The sequence below is a fragment of the Triturus cristatus genome, chromosome 8, assembly GCF_964204655.1.
Source record: "Triturus cristatus chromosome 8, aTriCri1.1, whole genome shotgun sequence".
Lineage (NCBI taxonomy): Eukaryota > Metazoa > Chordata > Amphibia > Caudata > Salamandridae > Triturus > Triturus cristatus.
This window is the reverse complement of record NC_140591.1, coordinates 980,487,138-980,507,252: the sequence shown is the minus strand read 5'-3', so window position 1 is coordinate 980,507,252 and position 20,115 is coordinate 980,487,138. Positions and strand designations below refer to the sequence as shown.

The 20,115-nt window shown below is 43.1% G+C and overlaps 1 protein-coding gene across 1 annotated transcript in view; it reads right to left on the bottom strand.

Moving 5' to 3' along the window:
• Nucleotides 1–20,115, bottom strand: part of MAP3K15 (mitogen-activated protein kinase kinase kinase 15) — a 1,172,574-nt gene that overhangs the window by 491,921 nt on the left and 660,538 nt on the right. Inside the window, exon 10 of the mRNA XM_085622522.1 lies at nucleotides 10,724–10,874. Coding sequence (XP_085478648.1) covers nucleotides 10,724–10,874 — 151 coding nt within the window. The remainder of the gene's footprint in view (nucleotides 1–10,723; nucleotides 10,875–20,115) is intronic.

Below are 20,115 nucleotides of genomic sequence, written 5' to 3'. Positions count from 1 at the left end.
TAAATATTAAATATATATCTAAAACACTCCCCACCCTTATCCCCTATAACCCCAAAATCCCACTTATTACATTTATTTAATTATTACAATTTTCACATTTAAATTTTAAAAACAAATTAGAATTTTTTTTTTTGTTTTAAAATATAATATTTCAAAAATTATATCCTAAAATATTAAATTTAATATTTATTTCAAAAACACTCCCCACCCTTAACCCCTATATACACAACATCCCACTAAAATTTTTTTTTTTCAGAATTAAAATTTAAATATTACAATTGTTTACAAAATTTAAATTCTAATTCTACAAAAATGTATTAAAATATTTTATTTCAAATATATATTTTTAAAACACTCCCCACCCTTATCCCCTATAAACCCAACATCCCGCTCCTAAAATTACATATCAAAATTAAAAATATTATATTAATAATATTTCAAAAATTATATCCTAAAATATTAAATTTAATATTTATTTCCAAAACACTCCCCACCCTTAACCCCTATATACACAACATCCCACTAAAAATTTTTTTTTTCATAATTAAAATTTAAATATTACAATTTTGTTCAAAATTTAAATTCAAATTCTACAAAAATGTATTAAAATATTTTATTTCAAATATATATTTTTAAAACACTCCCCACCCTTATCCCCTATAAACCCAACATCCCGCTCCTAAAATTATATATCAAAATTAATAAAATTATATTAATAGAAACAAAATTGTTATTTTTAATACACTTAAATAAACATTTGCTGACACTTCTAAACAATAATTTTTAACAAATCACAAAATGACTTAATACTATCCTTTTTCGATATTTTTACTACACGATATTATGTCTTTCGATATACTATACCTCGATATTTTACTACACATAACAATCTCGACATTTTTTACATCGATATTAATGACAGAGATATATTGTTCCATCGATATTTTGACTTCGATATTTCTGTATATCGATATTAAATTTCCGATATTTTGTCTACTCACCCCCTTTAATTTTACTCGTAGATGCAGGCGACAATGTTTGCCCCTCAGCCAATCACGCGACGTATTTAGAATCAAGTGGTTCAATCCAACCAATCGCGTATGCACAACCCGGAAGTCTTTGCCAACTAAAAGCATATGACCCCGGTAATTATTCTACTCCGAGACTCAGCCTGGCCAGCTTAAAAGAATTTATCACAAGCGACACTATGAAATAAAAGGTAATTGCGCATTGAGATACATAAACAACTTTCCGTCTGCTGCCATAACCGCAGTTCGCTTCGCTACAACCATCCTTTTTAATTCCATCAAACGCCCCCTTAAGCTTTTTAGACTTAACCAACCCTACTGCTTTTTCAGGTGTTGGCGCCGCCAGAAGGCTGACCATACTGCTAAAAACGATAGAAACAAGGTATGTTTCCCCATTCCTTTCCATTAAATTATGGGAGTAGATAGGCGTTTTTTTTGTAAAGTAAAGGGTTAATTAGTCCATCTCCTTCTTTCACAGGGCCTTGACAGCCTCCTAAAATCATTCTGAAGCCTTGCAGGCTCTTTTTCCGACAAGTAAGTGTTTGAGGTTATGTACCGCTTTTGAAATTTTTTCAGATGAAGACTGGACAATTTTCCTAAGATTTTTCCTTGGTTTCTTCTCCTTCTTTTCATTTCTTTTTCTCACAGAAAGTTAGTAAAATCTACATGAGTTCGAGTTTAAACGCGAAATCGGCTGATTTCGCTCAATAGGTAAGCCTGTCGCTTGAAGACTGAGCAATCAGGACATTTAAATTTAAAATAATTCTTCTAGAGAGTATGTCTACTAATGGCATTCTACTTATTATTGTCTTGTAGTGATTGGTCCTGAAGAGAACCCCCACATGTTAATCTACGGGTTTTCAAAACGCGTCGACCTTGGTTCATAGTTTGGTCTTAATATTTTGCTGTTGAACAAGTATATCCCATATAAAAAAGGTCTTTGTGCTTGTTGTAAATGATTTGGGAAAGAATATCCCTTTAGAAGCACTCTAAAATATATCCTAGGGTAGAAGAATCTACACTGTTTGCCTGTTGGTTTTTTCTTTAATTGTCTTAACCTTGCCAATAGATTTTTAACAGATAAGACCAGTATGTCACATGTTGTTTGTTTTATGTTGTGAATGTAAGTAATTTGTCTTAAATGTTTTGCACTATTTATGTACAAATTTAAGGTCATTCATTGTTTGCTGTATAGTAAATTATTATTTTTCTTTGGTTTTGTGGAAAAAGGTGTATAAATGTTGAAAAAATTAGAAATGTAAAAACAAATTGATTTTTGGGAAAAAGTTGAAAAATTACATTATTTATTCTTGATTGAATCTTCTGGCAGTCAGTATTTGAATTATTGGTGCCTCCACGATTTGAGTCATAAAATAATAATCAGTACAGGCATTCCCTTTGTTGTTGATTTGAACTATGGCTCAGCCTTACCCTGTGTTGTTATACACAAGAAGATGAGGAAGGCAGGGTTGCTTGAGTCCCTAAAGGCCTGGGCCAGGGCAGCTGAGGAGAACCCAGGGGGTGGGAGGATGTTCCCCCCAACCTCACCCAAGAGAGGGATGAGGATGAGACTTCTTCCATTGTGACTAGGGTTAGCCAGGTGAATCAAGGTGGTGGTGGGAGTGGGGAAGGGTCTCTTACACAGGCACCACTACAGTCCCTTGCAGAGAGACAGCTTCAGGCTCAATTAGAGTTGATTGCCTTGGAGAAGGGGAAATTGGAACTGGCTAGGAGAAAATGGGAGAGGGAGGAGAAGAACAGGAATGGTGGCAGTGAAAGTGAAGAAGATGTTGAGATGTCCAGGGTTGGTAGATTTGAACCTCATCTTCCAAAGGGCATAGTGGCCAAGTACACGAAGGTGGATGACATTGACAGGTGGCTAGCAGCTTTTGAGAGGGCCCTTAAAATGAGTAGGGTCCACTCTAGGTATTGGGGTGCACTCCTGTGGGAGTTGATTCCAGTAGCTGGGAGGGATAGGCTCCTGACCCTGAAGGGAGAGGATGCAGAATCATACCAGCAGATGAAGGCATGCTTAGTCAAGAGATTTGGTCTGACTCCAGAACAGTACAAGGTGAAGTTTAGAGGCACCCAGAAATTGAGTTTAAAGTCTTGGGTAGACTTTGTGGACATTTCAGTGAAGGCACTGGAAGGCTGGAATGTTGGTAACAAAGTTGACACATATGAGGGATTGTATAATTTGTTGTTGAAGGAACATATTTTGACTTATTGTGCAGAAGAGAAGTTACGCCAGTATCTAGTGGACTCTAAGCTGACAGACCCCAGAGAGTTGGGGGAATCAGCTGATGAGAGGGTGAGAACCCGGGTTTCCATTCAGCACCAGGAGGGGATGACCAGAAGAAAGGAGGACAGGTCCCTTCCCAAGGGAAAGCCCAGGGAAATGAAGGTCAAAAACCTAAGGAGTCCTCCAAAGACCCTCACAAACCTGCACAAGGAGGGGGGGGGGCTGAGCCAACCCAAATTCAAAGGGAGGAGGTTTCAGGGAAAGCCTGGTAGGTTATTTGATCCCTACAAGGTGGGTAAGTGCTTTGGCTATAACCAGCCAGGGCATAAGCAGGGAGATGCTGTCTGCACCAAGAAGCTCCCCCTAAGTGGACATCCACAGGGATTGCCAGTGTCAGTGTAGGGGTGGAGAGTGGTGCCCCAGAGAGGGGTAGTCAGATGGTGGAAGCAACCTTAGTGTGCCTGGGTGGGGTGAATATTGCAAGACTTGCTGCCTTACCTCCAAACATGGACAAGTACAAGCAGGGGCCTAAAGTGAATGGGACTGAGGTTGAGGCTATCAGAGACACTGGGGCTAGTGTAACTATGGTCCTGGATGAACTAGTGCCTCCAGAGAGGTTGTTACATGGTGAGTTTCACCAGGTGACTTATGCAGACAGCACTACCAAACTCCATCCAATGGCTGTGGTGGATTTGGAATGGGGAGGTGTGACAAGCCCTATGAAGGTAGCTGTGTCAAAGGTGCTCCCGGTCCAGTGTTTACTGGGCAATGATCTTGAAGCCTCTCAGTGGTCAGAGGTGGAGAGAGGACCCCATATGAAAATATTGGAGCTCCCTTGAGTACCAAGGGTACTGGGCCTGGTGAGCCAGCCCAGGGAACACCAGAGGTGCAGGAAGAATCTGACCCTGATGGGGAGAATCTGGCCTCTGAGGGAGGGACTCCATCCCTGCCAGAGCTGTCAGATTTGGCAGAACTGACAGGAGCAGGTGGACCCTCCAGAGAGGAGTTCAGTCAGGGACAGCGTGACTGTCCCACCCTTAAGAGCTTGAGGCAGCTTGCTTCTAAGCAAGAGGAGGGGGATGACAGTGGGTTTCACAAACTCTACTGGGAAGATGGACTGCTTTATACTGAGGCCAGAAACCTCAAGGTGGGGGCCACCAGGAGGTTGGTGGTGCCCCGGAAGTACAGATAGTTCATCCTGACTTTGGGTCATGATATCCCCTTGGTAGGACATTTGGAACAGACAAAGACATGGAACCAATTGGTGAACCATTTCTACTGACCCCATATGTCTGAAAAGGTAAAGGAGTTTTGCAGCTTCTGTGTCACCTGTCAGGCCAGTGGCAAGGCAGGGGGCAAGACAAAGGCTCCCCTATGCCACTGCCAGTGGTTTGGGTTCTTTTTGAAAGGGTCGGGATGGACATTGTTGGTCCCCTGGACCCACCTACTGCATCAGGGAATAGGTATATCTTAGTGGTAGTTGACTATGCCACTAGATACCCTGAAGCCATACCTCTTAAAACCATTGATGCTCCTGCGGTGGCTAGAGCACTCCTTGGTGTGTTCACCACAGTAGGTTTTCCAAAAGAGGTGGTGTCAGATAGGGGCACAAACTTCCTGTCCAGCTATCTGACTGCTATGTGGGATGAGTGTGGTGTCAACTACAAGTTCACCACCCCCTATCACCCACAAGCAAATGGTCTTGTTGAGAGATTCAACAAAACCCTGAAGGGCCTGATAAATGGGTTATCAGAGAAACTCAGGAGGAGATGGGATGTTCTCCTCCTATGCTTACTGTTTGCCTACAGGGAGGTGCCACGGAAAGGAGTTGGTTTCAGTCTTTTTGAGTTGTTGTTTGGACACCCTGTGAGGGGGCCATTGAGCCTGCTAAGAGAGTCTTTAGAGAAGCCTCTTAAAGAAGCAAAGGACAATGTGTTTGACTATGTGCTAGGCCTGAGATCTAGAATGGCAGAGTGCATGTACAAGGCAAACAGGAACCTTGAGGCCAGCCAGGAGCTCATGAAGCACTGGTATGATCAAAAGGCTACTATGCCTGAGTATACTCCAGGACAATTGGTGTGGGTGTTGGAGCCTGTGGCTCCCAGGGCCCTCCATGACAAGTGCAGTGGGCCCTATCCAATCTTATAAAAGAAGGGTGAAGATACCTATTTGGTTGATCTTGGCACCCCCAGGAACCCTCATAGGGTCCTGCATGTGAATAGATTGAAACCCCACCATGACAGGGCACGCAGGACCATGTTACTGGTCACTGATGAGGGTGTGGAGGAGGAAACTGAGCCTGTGCCCAACCTCCTCTCCACTAATGTGCAAGATGGGTCAGCTGAGGAAATTGTGCTCTCTCCAAAGTTGACAGACCAGCAGAGACTGTAAGCAAGTGCTGGAGCAGTTTGCTGGACTGTTCTCTTTGACCCCAGGCATCACTGAGTGGTGTGTGCACCACATTGACACTGGTGACAGCATACCTGTCAAAAATAAACTGTACAGGTTGTCTGACCATGTCAGAGCCAGCATTAAAGTTGAGGTTGCTAAGATGCTGGAACTGGGGGTAATTGAACCGTCTGAGAGTCCATGGGCCAGTCCAGTGGTGCTGGTACCCAAACCTAATCCTCAGGGGGGACCCAAGGAGTTAAGGTTCTGTGTGGACTACAGGGGTTTGAATGCAGTCACAAAGACTGACGCTCACCCTATACCTAGAGCTGATGAGCTCATTGATAGGTTAGGGGCTGCTAAGTACCTGAGTACTTTTGATTTGACTTCAGGTTACTGGCAGATTGCCCTCACTGATGGAGCAAAGGAGAGGTCAGCATTCTCCACACCAGAGGGTCATTATCAGTTCAAGGTAATGCCCCTTGGCTTAAAGAATGCGCCTGCCATCTTCCAAAGGTTGGTGAACAGGGTCTTGTCTGGGTTGCAACGGTTCAGTGCAGGTTACCTGGGTGATATATCTGTATACAGTTCTACCTGGGGGAAACCCTTAAACCACCTAAGGGAAGTGCTTCAGGCCATGCAGCAGGCAGGCCTGACTATTAAGGCAAGCAAGTGCCAAATAGGGCAGAGTTCTGTGGTGTACCTGGGCCACCTGGTAGGCGGGGGCCATGTACAGCCTCTCCAAGCTAAAATCCAAACTATTTTGGATTGGACAGCTCCTGTTATCCAGACTCAGGTCAGGGCATTCCTTGGACTGACAGGGTACTATAAAAGGTTTGTTTAAAATTATGGGACCATTGTGGGGCCCCTAACAGAACTCACTAATAAAAAGAGACTCAAGAAGGTGATTTGGACCCCAGAGTGTCAGAAGGCTTATGACACTCTGAAAGCTGCTATGTGTTCAGGACCAGTGCTACTGGCCCCTGACTTCACAAAGGAATTTGTGGTTCAGACAGACGCTTCAGAGCAAGGGATTGGGGCAGTGTTGTCACAGCTAAATGAAGGGGGCCTTGATCAGCCAGCTGCCTTTATTAGCAGGAGGCTTCTTCCCAGAGAGCAGAGGTGGAGTGCCATTGAGAGAGAGGCTTTTGCTGTGGTGTGGTCCCTGAACAAGTTGAGACCATATTTGTTTGGGACTCACTTTCATGTTCAGTCTGACCTCAGACCTCTCAAATGGCTCATGCAGATGAGGGGGAGAATCCCAAGCTGTTAAGGTGGTCCATTTACCTACAGGGAATGGACTTAACAGTGGAACACAGACCTGGGGTTGCCAATGCAGATGGACTTTCCAGGTTTTTCCACTTAGCTGATGAGGACCACCAGGGTGTAGGTTAGTAACCCATCACCTTTCGTTTGGGGGGGGCTATGTTGCAAAGTCATCCTGAGCCCTGGGCACCCCCCAACTTTTTGCTGACTGATACTGGTGGTAACTGATTTTGACTGAACCTGGGCTCTGCCTAACCAGGCCCAGGGCCAGTGCTAAGCTGAAAGCGACACATTAGAATACAGTTAAAACACCTACATACACTGTGGTACACAATGATATAGGGGTACCCCTGTGATTGGCTTGACCTACCCTATAAGCCCCTAGTATATAATAGGGCAGGGGATTGAAACTATCTAGAAGTCGCCAGTAGCCTGGGGCATGGCAGTTTAGAGGCCAGCAGCCTTTTTCTGCACTTGCATGTGTGCACTGATGAGGCCTGAGATCAGTTTAAAATCAGCCCTGGGTGCCAGGACTGCTTTTAAAAGGTAAATTGTGCCCAAACTCAACTTTGGGGTTTCGGGCACTTAAAAATGGACAACCTACAATGTTTTGGCCGATTAGGGACCCCTAGGGTCTCCCCTAGGTATCCCAGGGGTGGGGGGCCAAGTATTTATAAGGTATGCCCCTTATAAAATGAGTTTTTATATGCCTGGGTAAAGTGAAATTTCATATTTCACTCCCCACATTGTGGTGCAGTGCTACTCAAATTCGACTTTGATGCTAGGAGCACTGTTAAGGGAAAATCTGCAATCTTTCTACAGATTCAGAGCCCCTAAAGTCTCCCCTAGTTGCACATGGGTTGGGGTTCCTGTAGATATAAGGCAAGTACTTATAGAATAGGTTTTTGTAAGTCCTGGTGCTGGAAAATTGGCCCAAGTCATTATTCCCATTGCAAATCCCTTGTTACATAAGTTAACATTGCAGGAAGTTATTAAATAATAACTCCTGATAGGAAGGAGATAGAGCTACTGTTCAAACACTTCATAGAAGGGTAGTGAAAAATCCTAAAATATTATATTGTTGAATTTTTCCTCAAGTGTACATACAAGAAGTTATAAGACTTTCTTGTTTGTAAGTCCAAATTCAGCCTTCCAGTGGTCTGCCCTGATTGGTCAGACTTAAGTGTCAGATGCCTTGAAAAGGTGATACAGAGCCCCTGGATTTAACCAGCTCTGCTGGGAGGGCAGTGTGCTGTTCCATAGGAATGCCAGGCCAGGGGGAGGAGTCATAAACAATGGGGTTCAAAGGCAGAGGGATGGCCACGGTGTCAGTTTCCACTTTACACTTTTGACCCCCACCAGACCCAGGATTAGGGAAGGTATGTACAGATGGTAGGGGGAAAGTCTATGTAAATAAGCCATCCTAGGGGGTGTGTTTAGCCTCCTTGCTGGAAAATCAGCCATTATGGATTTGGAAGATTTTATGCACTCCGGGACAAAATAATGCCACACTTTGAGGAGTTACCCTGCTCCCATTGGTCAGAAGTGACCTCCTGCATGACCCAGAGAACTTTGAATAAGTATCTGAGAGGGGCAGAGCCCTCCAGATCTGCTGCTTGAAACTTACTGAAGCAAGAAGTGCCCTGCTGAGAAGTTTTGCTGTGCAAAGATTTCTAAGGCCTGACCTCTGAAAACTGCACCATCTGAAACTACAGCCCTGTGGATTATTTTGCTGAAAAATAACTAAAGAGTGGACTCCCTGAAAGCTACAGGATAAAAGAGCTCAATTGGAACATCAATAACTAAATCTACACCCTGGAGACCCATCAGTGGATTTGTAAAGGTTTTGTACCAGTGGATTGTGGGAACTGACGTCCTCAACTTTCAAGGATCATCTTGGAGTAAGTTTGAGACTCTTTGAGACCCCTTGAGTAACTTCAGGAAGAAGTTCAAGAAGTTTGGAGGACTTTGGAGCAACTTTGAAAAAAAGTTCAATAGAGAGACCGACTCAACCTTGCTAGCCAGGCCGCCTGCCTTCAACCGTGAGCCGGCCAAGCCATCCAGGTTCGTGCCGCTAAAAGCTCCATCGCATCAACTTCCAGAGATTGACCGGGACTAGAGAAAATCTGAAGACGGCGAACCCTCACCGGATCCGGCTACATGAGGAGCATAGAGAGACCCCGCGAGAAAAAGCTCCAGAAAGTTTTCTAAGTCTGCTCGTAGAAAAGGTAACCGGGAGCAACCGCGAGAGCCAAGCTGCCTGCCTTCCATTGCGTGTCAGCATGGATGCCTGGGTTGTCCCGCTGAAGCCAACTTGAAATATTTTCTAAGTTCGCTCCAGGGAAGTTGACCGGGACCTTATCACAAGTCAAGCCGGCGAACCCTCACCGGATCCGGACTGGCTGGGAGATGTGAGGACCCTCGGGAAGAAAAGCTCCAGAAAAGTTTCTAAGTGTGAAGGTAGAAACTGAGACCAGGACCTGCCGGGAGCTGTAGCCGCTCAAGGCTCCATCGCGCCCGGCCTGAAACTTTGACTTTGCCCCGGTCTATCACGAGCAGGCATCACAATAGGGTGCTATAATCTTCTAAGTGCTATATTTTATTAAAACTTTGAAAATGCATATCTCCGGTTCCCTACATATTGGATATTTGTTGTTTTGGTGTAATTTTAAAGATAAAAATATTTCCTATTTTATAAATTGGTGTTGGATTTTTATTATGTGTTGTGTTTTAATTATTTACTGAAATAATGTTTTTAAATGCTTTACATACCTGTCTTTGAAGTGAAGCCTGTCTGCTCGCAGCCACGTTACAAGGGTTGAGCATAGAAATAATTTTCTAAGACCTATGCTGACTCCTATCATGTGTTAGTGACCTAATTGCCAGTGGCAGACCTACATTTGCCCCTACCAATAAGCCACTTTCCAACAGGGATGCAAGAGAAAATGACGTAAGATAAAAAGAAGATGATAAAGAACGAAACAGAGAGAGCAAGAGAGAGTGTGTGCGTTGGATGATGTTTGTAAAAGGCAGAAAGGGGGAACTAGGGAGGCCAACTCAGAAAGAGAGAGAGAGAGTGGGGGAGGGGGAGAGAAAAGGAAAGAAAGCGAGACAAAGAGCGAAACAAAGATAAAATGTCTGGGAAGCAGGAGTAAATGTGTCGGGGGTGAGTAAAAGGCAGGAGAAGGCAATCTTAGAGCATGACTAGTGATTGCGGTTAGACATCATGGAAACCATTCGATTTTTGTTGTCCTGGCTTTTAGAGCAAAGTCGAATAACTGGTTCCCCCTAGAAATTCTCTGTCTTTCCTATTTCTAGATTTTATTCCAAATTGTGAAAATGGCAGTTCTTGAAAGCTTATATTCTATTAAAATATATACCAGTTTTTAACTGCACTGTAAATTTGTTTAAACAAACTTTTCGAGACTTCTTTAGCATTATACATTTTGTTCAAGCAGCATCTAGGTGTTTATTTTGTCTTTAATTTTATTTGTATATATAATGGGAATCGCTCGGCCAAATATCAACTATCAATTCGTACTTGCAACTCACTCTGTGCAATATAGAAAAATAAGACTATCGACGGATGAGGCAGGTTTTGTCTGCACTACCACTTTCTTAAACTTAAATATACATCTTTAAAAATATAAAATATATCATATCTTACAAAATAATAAAATATTAAAAAATAAAGTTTTTTCCGAGCAGCAGAAAAGTGCTAATTTTATATATGAGAGTGCATAAAAATGTAAGATATTAGGACACCTATGGTATTATTGTACGTATCTCAGAATCTTACCGGAAATCGTAGCCCTTTGGTTGATTCCTTGGTCGCCTCTACAATTATATCCATCCAGAAATTCAGCCGATCTTGTCTGGGAGAGTGTTCGGTGTTGGCTTTCCTGAAGCGCTGAATTAATAACAGGTTTTGAACTACAGACCGTAGGTACCTACCAAGAAAGAAAAGGTACAAAGGAAACATGCTGTAAAAGGCATCCATGCAACAGGTAACCTTTCACTCAGACCATGCAATTCCAAGTATACTAACTAAGCTTACTGGCCATGACTTATTTTGCATCACCAGTCTCTGACCCAGAGCAAGGAAAATAAGCATTGGCAAAGTCAATACGTCTACCGTTGGCTGCCCGGCTCTTGCCCTGACAATATTTTTTAATAATGTTTTCGTGAATCTTTATTACAAATAGATAGAGAGGTTTGCAAAAATAGACAGATAGATGAACAGAGAGACAGATAGCAATGCAAAACATTTGTTGATAGAGTTGCGTAGGTAGTTGGCATTGCTTTGATATATAGAGAGGTTTTCAAAGACAGTGAGGGTTGCAATGATAGATGGATAGAGAGACAGATAGACAGATGGATAGATAGACAGACAGACAGACAGACAGACAGACAGACAGACAGACAGACAGACAGACAGACAGACAGACAGACAGATAGATAGATAGCTAGATAGATAGATAGATAGATAGATAGATAGATAGATAGATAGATAGATAGATAGATAGATAGATAGATAGATAGATAGATAGATAGATAGATAGATAGATAGATAGATAGATAGATAGATAGATAGATAGATAGATAGATAGATAGATAGATGTTTATTTGAAAGTGTGAGTGCAAGAATCACTATGAATGTATATTTCGTAGTGCTTAAGTATGTATGTATGCTTTTGCCTTGTATGTATGTACTTGTAAGAATAAGCTTTAGTCAGGATGGGAAAGTATATGTCAAGTTAAAGGAATGTGTTTGAATCTTTGATTAGATTAGTGGGCATGAATGAGTGTTTGAATAAGTGTGTAAGCAGAAATAGGTGTGTTTGTGTGTGAAAGAATTTTAATGAGTGTAATTAGTAGACTATTAACGAGAGTTAATGGAAGCTGCTTGTGATGGACATCTGCAGCTTATTAGTGACGGGACATATGTGATACCAAAGCAGGTACTCGCACTTCAGTACCAACAAGGGTCTGCAACATCTGCGGCACCTCCACTAGGGTGGAGGAGCGTCGTCCCACTGCTTTTGTCACCTTAGTGATTCTGAAGGATTCAGAAAACCTGGAGGCCTCCCTCCTACGAGGTTTGGAAGGTCAACCCGAACCATGTCTCCTTCCTGAAACAAACAAAATTTGACATGCTTTGTGTGGTCATATCTGCCCTTATAGTTGGCCTGGTGATCACACACTTTCTTGAAAATTTCGTCTCGATCCACAACGCACTCCTTTTCCTTCTTTAAGTTAGGAGGGGATAACCTCATCCCAGGTGCTCTACCTTTTAAGGATGTGAAAGGGGATATTCCTGTGATAGTGTTGGGAGTAGTGCGATACGCCCAGATGGTGTCTTGTAAAGCGGCTAAAGCAGATGTGCCAAGGGCCTCTGCCCTTTGTAAGCACGCTTTAAACTCCGGTTCATCTGCTCTACTAGCCCATTAGTGTGGGGGCAATACAAGGCAGTTTTAGGGTGAACTATGCATAAGTCCCTCAACCATCCCTTCATGTTGTCGGATGTGAACTGCACCCTGTTGTCTGTGACTAACACATCAGGGATGCCTTCATCGAAAAATGCCCCTTCCAAAAACGATTTGACTGTTTCTTTGTATATTTGATGCACACACTTGCACATCATCTATCGTGTGTGGTAATCCACTAACACTATGATGTATCTTTCTCTGAGCATTTTGAGGTTGAGTGGACCAATGATGTCCATTGCCAATTTGGACCATGGTCTACTGGGGACCACTACAGGGGAAATTGGGCTGGTTTACGTGTCTGGTGAATTTTGTCACTCCTCCCACATTCAAAACACTCCTTTACAATGCTCTCAGTCATGGAGTTCATGCCTGGCCACCAATATGCCAAGCGTACCTTGTTTTTTGTGAGACTGCATCCTAGGTGGCCTACATGTGCTAGATCTACAGACTGTTCCTCCTTGTATGTTGAGCTCTAGTCTTACTTCCAAATATTTGCAAAGAAAAGCTGGAACCTCATTTTTGGTTGGTGGCCGGCCCTCTCTTATGTACTCCTTAAGGGATTTAATTTGCTCAACATTTCCTATGTTGGCTTCCCATTCCTCTCTGTTAAGGCAAGTTAATTTAAGGACAAGTTCCTCACACTCCCCGTTGTCTAAATCTTCTTCTACTTCAATAGGTGTGCGGGATAAGTAATCTGCCACTGTTTTGCATACCCGGCACATACATGACCTTGAAGTTAAACCCTTCCAGACCCAAAACCCATCTAGCAATCCTTTTTTTTTTTTGGGAATAATATTTTATTAAATTTTGCCAGGCACACAGATAGATTCACATTTATGTCCGCAGCACCATAGCACACCAAAATGAATAACATATGTAAGATTACATTCACAATGCTAACACTTTTTAAGTTCCTTCCACCTTAACGTCAGGTCCACCAACGGGGACGTGCATAGGGACCCTCTATAGCTATTCCACGCCTTCCATTTCTTCTCCCACTTTCTGGGGGACCCTCTAATGATGAACACTTCTTTTTCAGCTATCATGCATCTGTCGAGCTCCTGTACCCACACTCGTACCCATCTAGCAATCCTGGGTGTAGTCCTATCTGACCCTTTCATGGTAAAAACAAACATGAGAGGTTTGTGGTCTGTTTTAACTGTGAACGGTATTCCTCATAGAAAGAACTTAAAATGCCTGATTGCCCAAAAACAGGCAAGAGCCTCCTTTTCTACCTCTGAGTAATTTTTCTCTGCCCCTTTTAGTGGACGGGAGGCCAAAGCAGCCACTTTGCCTTCTACATATTGAATGAGGCTAGCTCCTAACCATTTGTTGCTAGTAACAGTACATAGTCGTGGGCTTGGTGTGGTCAAATCTGCCAAGAGACGGTGCAGCTAAAATACCTTCTGCTGACATAGTTGAGCACAAATTTAGAGTAATACTCCAATAGGCCCAGAAAGGATTTGAGATCCTCAACGAATGACGGCGCTTCTGTGTCCTGAATAGCTTCTTCCTGGTCTAGCTTGGGTCTGATGCCATTGTGTGAGATAGTGTGGCCCAAGTACTCGACCGATGCCACCCCTATGCGACACTTCTCTGTTTTTTAAGGTGAGTCCAGCCCTTTCCAGATTGGATAACACACTTCTCAGCCTGACATTCCGGTCCCCAAACATCTTTTTCATAGATGAAGATATCGTCTTGGAAGCATAATGTTCCGGGCAGATCCCTTAGTACATGTTGCATAATGCTTTGGAAAGCAGCCACAGCCGATGCTTGTCCAAATGTCATAAGTAGGAACTGGAACTCGCCTAAGGGGGTGATAAAGGAAGTAAGGTGGCGTAAATTCGGATGGAGCTCTATCGGGTGATAGGCAGCAGATAAGTCGAAGACAACGAAGCAACTAGCTCCTTTAATCAGTGTGAGGACCTCATCAATATAAGGTAGAGGATGTCTGTCTACCCAGATGTTTTCATTCAAGTCTCTGAGGTCCAAACAAAGTCTAATGTCCTTCCCCGAGGCTTTGGTGGCAAGAACTATGGGAGCCAACCATTGGGAATTTTCGATGGGTTCAATCACACCTAAAGCCTGTAGGCGGTCCAGTTCAAGTCTTAAGGGGTTTTGCATCAAATGTGGGATGGGCCTGACCTTATGTGGAACCAGCTTGGCCTTAGATTTGAGTTTGTTGGAATGTTGATAGTTTTTCAACATACCAAATTTCTCACTGAATACCTTGGGGAATACGTTAAAGACCTCTGTCCCTCCCACCAATGGGTCTACCAGGAAGACTTGGTCGGGGTATTAGGGTCCAATTTGATGCCCAATAATTGTTGGTGCTTCCACCCAAGTAAGCTGGAACCCTTTTCTGTAATATACATTTTTCCCACAGTTCTACTGCCTTTTAATCCAATTTCCATCATGGTCATCCCCGATGAAGGCATGGGTTCTCCATTGTAGCCCCCAGGTTGTATGTCAGGAGGCTGTAACATGTCTTGCCATGCAGGAAAAAGTTCAGAAAAATGTTTGGCATCCACTAACGTGTATGGGGAGCAAGAGTCAGCAAAGACCGATACATGTTTCTTGTCAAGTGTGATGTTGCATGAGGGAAAATGTGGGGTTTCAGTGTTATCTTGAAGTTGGAACACAAATTTGGTCTCAGGAAGAGGTTCATGTTCAATGGCAAGGACTGCTTTGTTACGCTGTTCTCTGCAAACTCTTGCCAGGTAAACTCTTCTTTCACACTTGTGACACACAACTGCTCTCACTGGGCAAGCTACATTGTTGCCAAATGGGCTGGGTTGCCACATCTGTAGCACTTGGGTTTGACTGACGAAGAGAATGTGCTACTGACTTTGATTTTGTTGTCCTTCCCTGTCTCTTGTTTGTTGATGACATTAACTTCAGATAGCTTGTCACCACCCTCTTTCATAGCCACAATACAGTCAGCTGTGTGTTCAATTCCTACAGCGATGTCAATTGCCTCTCTTAGGTCGGGATTCGCAACCAGTAGTCTTTCTTGGATCTTCAGATTATTGATACATCTGACCAATTGATCTCTGATAAGAGAATCTTGTAGCAACTCGAACTCACACCTATTGGCTAAACCTTTTAAAGCAGCAATGAATGGTTTTACTTTTTAATTTTTTCCTTGTACTCTTGAGAAGAATTTGTCCCTTTCCAGTACTACGTTAATTTGCTTTCCGGCGTGCTTCCCCAACCTATTCACTGCAGCTTGAAACACATTTGCCTCTTCATTGCTGTCCTAACCATCCCGATCGGACACTGAGATATTATCATAAGTTTTACAACCTACAATGCCCAGGTTGTGAAGTAGCGTGTGCAACTTCCTTAGTGGTGAGAACTCTCCCCCCATGGCAATGAGATAGGATTCCAACAATCCAAACCACTGTTTCCATGGTAAAAGAGGTTCTCCTATCTCACTAAGAAAAGGGGGTGGTTGTGACATGTTCTGAGAAGCCATGGCAACTATTGAAAAAAAAGAGAAGTCGCAACGTAGATCTTATTAAAGCTGGATAAAGCCCCCAAAAGCTGTGCCCATCAGCGATTTAGCATTAAGTGCACAGAGGGGCAGATTTACAAGCCCCTTGCGCCACTTTTGCGTAATTTTTCCCATGTTAAAAATGACGCAAAAGTGGCGCAAGGGGCTTGTAAATCTGCCCCAGAGTTCCCAGCTGTGCCTATAGGCGATAGAGAACTGACAGGCAGTTGTTACTGTGGATGGTTGTGCCTATCAGTGAACTGAGCACGTATACACTGGTAAGGGATGAATAAGCTGTGCCCATCAGCGTACACCGGAACTGAACGGCAATGTAATGTATAAAGGATAAAGCTGTGCCTATCAGCGCTGGAGAAACGCCCCCAGAGAAATGACAGGCTGCTTGTCGAATAAAGAGTAATGCTGTGCCTGTTAAGAGATGAACAGGCTGTGCCCATCAGCTTATACAGGACTGACAGGCAATAAAGGTTAAACACACAAAAGAACTACAGGCTGCTTGATGCACAAGAAGTAATGCAGTGCCAGTCAATAATAAGACAACAAAGAAAATCGGCAGGTTTTAACATTGCACAGCCGGTGAATCCTGCAGCAAAACGTGGAGAATACACACCCCCTTCACAAATCACCCAGAGGGGGGCGATGATCACCCAAAACACCTTGCCTGAGGAGAGGAGTCGAGAACAGCTCTGCGGAAACAGTATGCCCAGGAAGGTGGAGACTGGTCCAAGAAACATCAACGAAGAAAAGGCAGTGAGGGAGACGTCGGTGTGCGCTGTTTGCTTGCTGGCAAACGCTCACACATGCGTCGAGCGCCGTCATGAAGAGACTTGCGCTGAGGAGATCGTTGGTGCGTTGTTGACCATGATGAGGCGCTGAGGGGATCGTTGGTGCACCGTTCACCCGATGACAAGGTGCTCACAGAAGCAGAGGCGCCATCATTGAAGACAGTCACACCTTCACTGAAGAGATGCTCAGAGTGGACTTTTGGGCAGCCATTGACGACTCCGCCTAAATTGTGAAAACCTGTGGAGGCTAGGAGCTACAGGTGACCCAGAGTGGAGCAGTGAGGTGAAAACTACCATGTATACAACCATATATTCCAAGGTGCCATGCAGGCAGCTGCTGGCTGGAAAACAGTGTACGATCGTTCTCCCAGTCTCAAAGAGAGGAGAATTTTGAAAACAGCTGGGTGTCGCCAAACTAAGGTGCAGAAACACTTGCTGGCAAACACAAGCTACAGTACCTTGAATCCTCACAGGAAAGAGGATTGAACAGCTTACTGCACTGGTGACAGCAGGACACCCAGACACCGGATGAACACTTCTGAGGAACCAGTGTAGAAAGAACAGTCAGCACTGGAGAAGAAGTTGGGGGTGGTGGTGAACCGTCCCCACATGGTAGATGGTCGCCAGTGATATAATTGAGAAGACAACACTCGGGTAAGTGTTGAGAAGACTTTATTCGCTACACCACCACAGTCCAGTGCCCTGGAGTCAGCTGTGGAATGTTGAGGACAAGGACAGTAGAAACCAAGGGGAAGGAAGGAAGGGGGTGGACGGAATGTGGTTTAATGTGTTGGGCATTGTTACTCATTTTTGGAGACTAGAACATTTTTGCTATCATCAGACTTTGACCTAGAGCAAGAGAAAGAAAGAAGGTGCAGAGAAAGATAGGAAAACAGTGATAAAGGCAGAATGCAGCGATGAAAACTAACCAGTCAGAGTGAGATAAAGAGACAGGAGTTGTAATGTAGGGGAAGAAAGAGGAATGCTGTGCAATCAAGACTAACTACTTTATTTAGAGTTTGGTAGACAGGATACTCCATCACAAATGTGGCGGATATCCCGTCTACAGTTTTACAACTGCTATACACTATAATATATTATACAGCTAGAGGGTCATTCCCCAAGTTTGTTATGAAGCATCTGCAAAACTCTAAAAAAGGCCCTAGGCAACCTTGACATTTGGCACATTGTGCTTTGGTAGGGCCAACTATTGCTCTTTAGAAATTCATTGGGCCTTGCACTTATTTTTTTTTACAATTTCAATAAATACAGTACTGAAAGCAATAAAGATGATTGCTCTTTCTTGCAAAATCCACATAGTTCAATTAATGCAATATACAAGTCAAAATTCCAAGTAAATAATAGGTGGAACTATTTATAAATTTCGTGACCAGTGCTGTGCCTAGTCCTTTTTAAGTTATAGGATATTTGAGATCAAAAACAAGTTATTCCTACCTTTTATACTACAAAAATGAATCTACTTAATTCATATAGGATGTAACAATTAAATTAGGCCAAATTGTTACACAGGCTTTCGAAAGCATGATATGAGTACAAAAAGGCTTAATTTGTTTGGATGGTGTAAAAAAGTGAGCAAGTTACGGATAAATCATGAATGTTACTTAACAGTGATATGGAGTACTTCTGCTATATATTGTATTTTATTTTACCAGTTGTATAGTGCTTCTTAACCCTGATGTGCTCGCTTATAACACTGATTTACACTGGTCACTTATCAGAGTGCAGAGTTGAGCATGGTATTGGTTGTAAAATGACCAATTTGGGAAATCTTGGTGAGGTGCCTGAGATTTGGAGAAATGCTTTAAAAATGGTGTGTCTATCTTTACTTTGCTTTGGTTTTTCATTCTCACAATGGTTGTTATTCAACACCGGCCTATGGATGTAGGTGGCAGTTGTTGTTCATACAGTATAAACTCAATAAAAAGATTTGAATTATACAAATGGTGTGTCATCGTTACAGAGCGTAAACTTGAGGTATTATGGAATAAATTGAGTACAGATCTGTTTGTGCAAGCATATGACATGGTATTTATATGTAGTTATAAAAAGGGAAAGAGACATGCTTTAATGTTGTTTGGAACTCAAGATGGCTGCTAATTATTCATATTCTTGTAGTGAGAGAATCTCATATCTTGACTGTTTGCAGTGGAAAGGAGTCTCCTGCAGTTGAAGATTTATAGAAGACTAGGTCAAACACGAGTGCATACATTTTAGACTGAAGAGTTCTGGATTGGTGTTCCAGATCGTCCTTGCTTAAAGGAGGAGGAGAGGGGGAGGGATAAACCATGATTTTTAACATGTGCAATGCACATTGCTTTGCACATCATATATGTTTAGCCACATGCAGTCATTGTGGAGACTGAAGTGCAAGTGAAAAGAACATGACCTGATTAAAAAATGATTTATAGATTAGGATATTTCTGGCGGATACATAATCGGCACCAGATTACTCATTTTTTTAACCCCTTCTGACTATTTTCCTGGCATTAGACTGGCTTCAGAAACGTATTCCCTCAGCAACAGCACCAGGTGTCACCATGCGGCTTCAGCCCTAAGTTCTCCCACTGGATGCGACTATTTCAGAGTATAATAGGTGGCAGCCAGTATACTGGCATCAGTTTCAGGATTTTTTTCAGTGAGCCATTAGGGCGTATGGAGAGGAACTGAGCAAGCATGAATAACAGTGACAATTACAGCACATAACATGTTTGCGTTCCCTGGGATCATAATAAACACAGCACTAACTCAAAGGGGAGATGGGGATGTGGTGAGGAATCTGCATAATCTGGGCAGCCCTTATCCTTATCAGGCATGGAAAAGCATCAGAGTTTCATCCAAATAGTTCTAGTATCCTGGTAACATTTCTTAACCCTTGGAAGTGTTGCACCTGATGTCAGGTAACCGCGTAGATACTCCAAATGTTCTCGAGACTGGGAGACCGTTTTCTCAAAGAGGAAAAGGATTTCTCCTTTCTATCGCCTTTTTGTGATTTTGTGGGAAGATCTTTTGGGGAAATTGTTCACTGTTGGAGGACTTGCGTACAGAAGAAGGGGAACATTTTGGAGTGTTTCTTTGGAATTGGCCAAACTAGCTTAGCCACCCGCTCAAATACTTCTCTCTAATGGCCATTTGTGTGTCAATGGACAGGAATCAAACGTTTGGCACCATTGCTCAAACCATAACACAATGTGCAGATGTTATGTGGGTCTCATAAGGATATATTCTTGTGGCATCTGTGACAGGCTTTAAGTCCTGAAATCTTAGAAGGAGATATCTCATCAAGCCACTGTGCAAAAGCTGAGGATTTGTATTGGTGAAGCACTTAGAAAGGCTTTTTGATTCGCATTGATGATGAATGCAAAAAACAGGATTTAATGCTAGG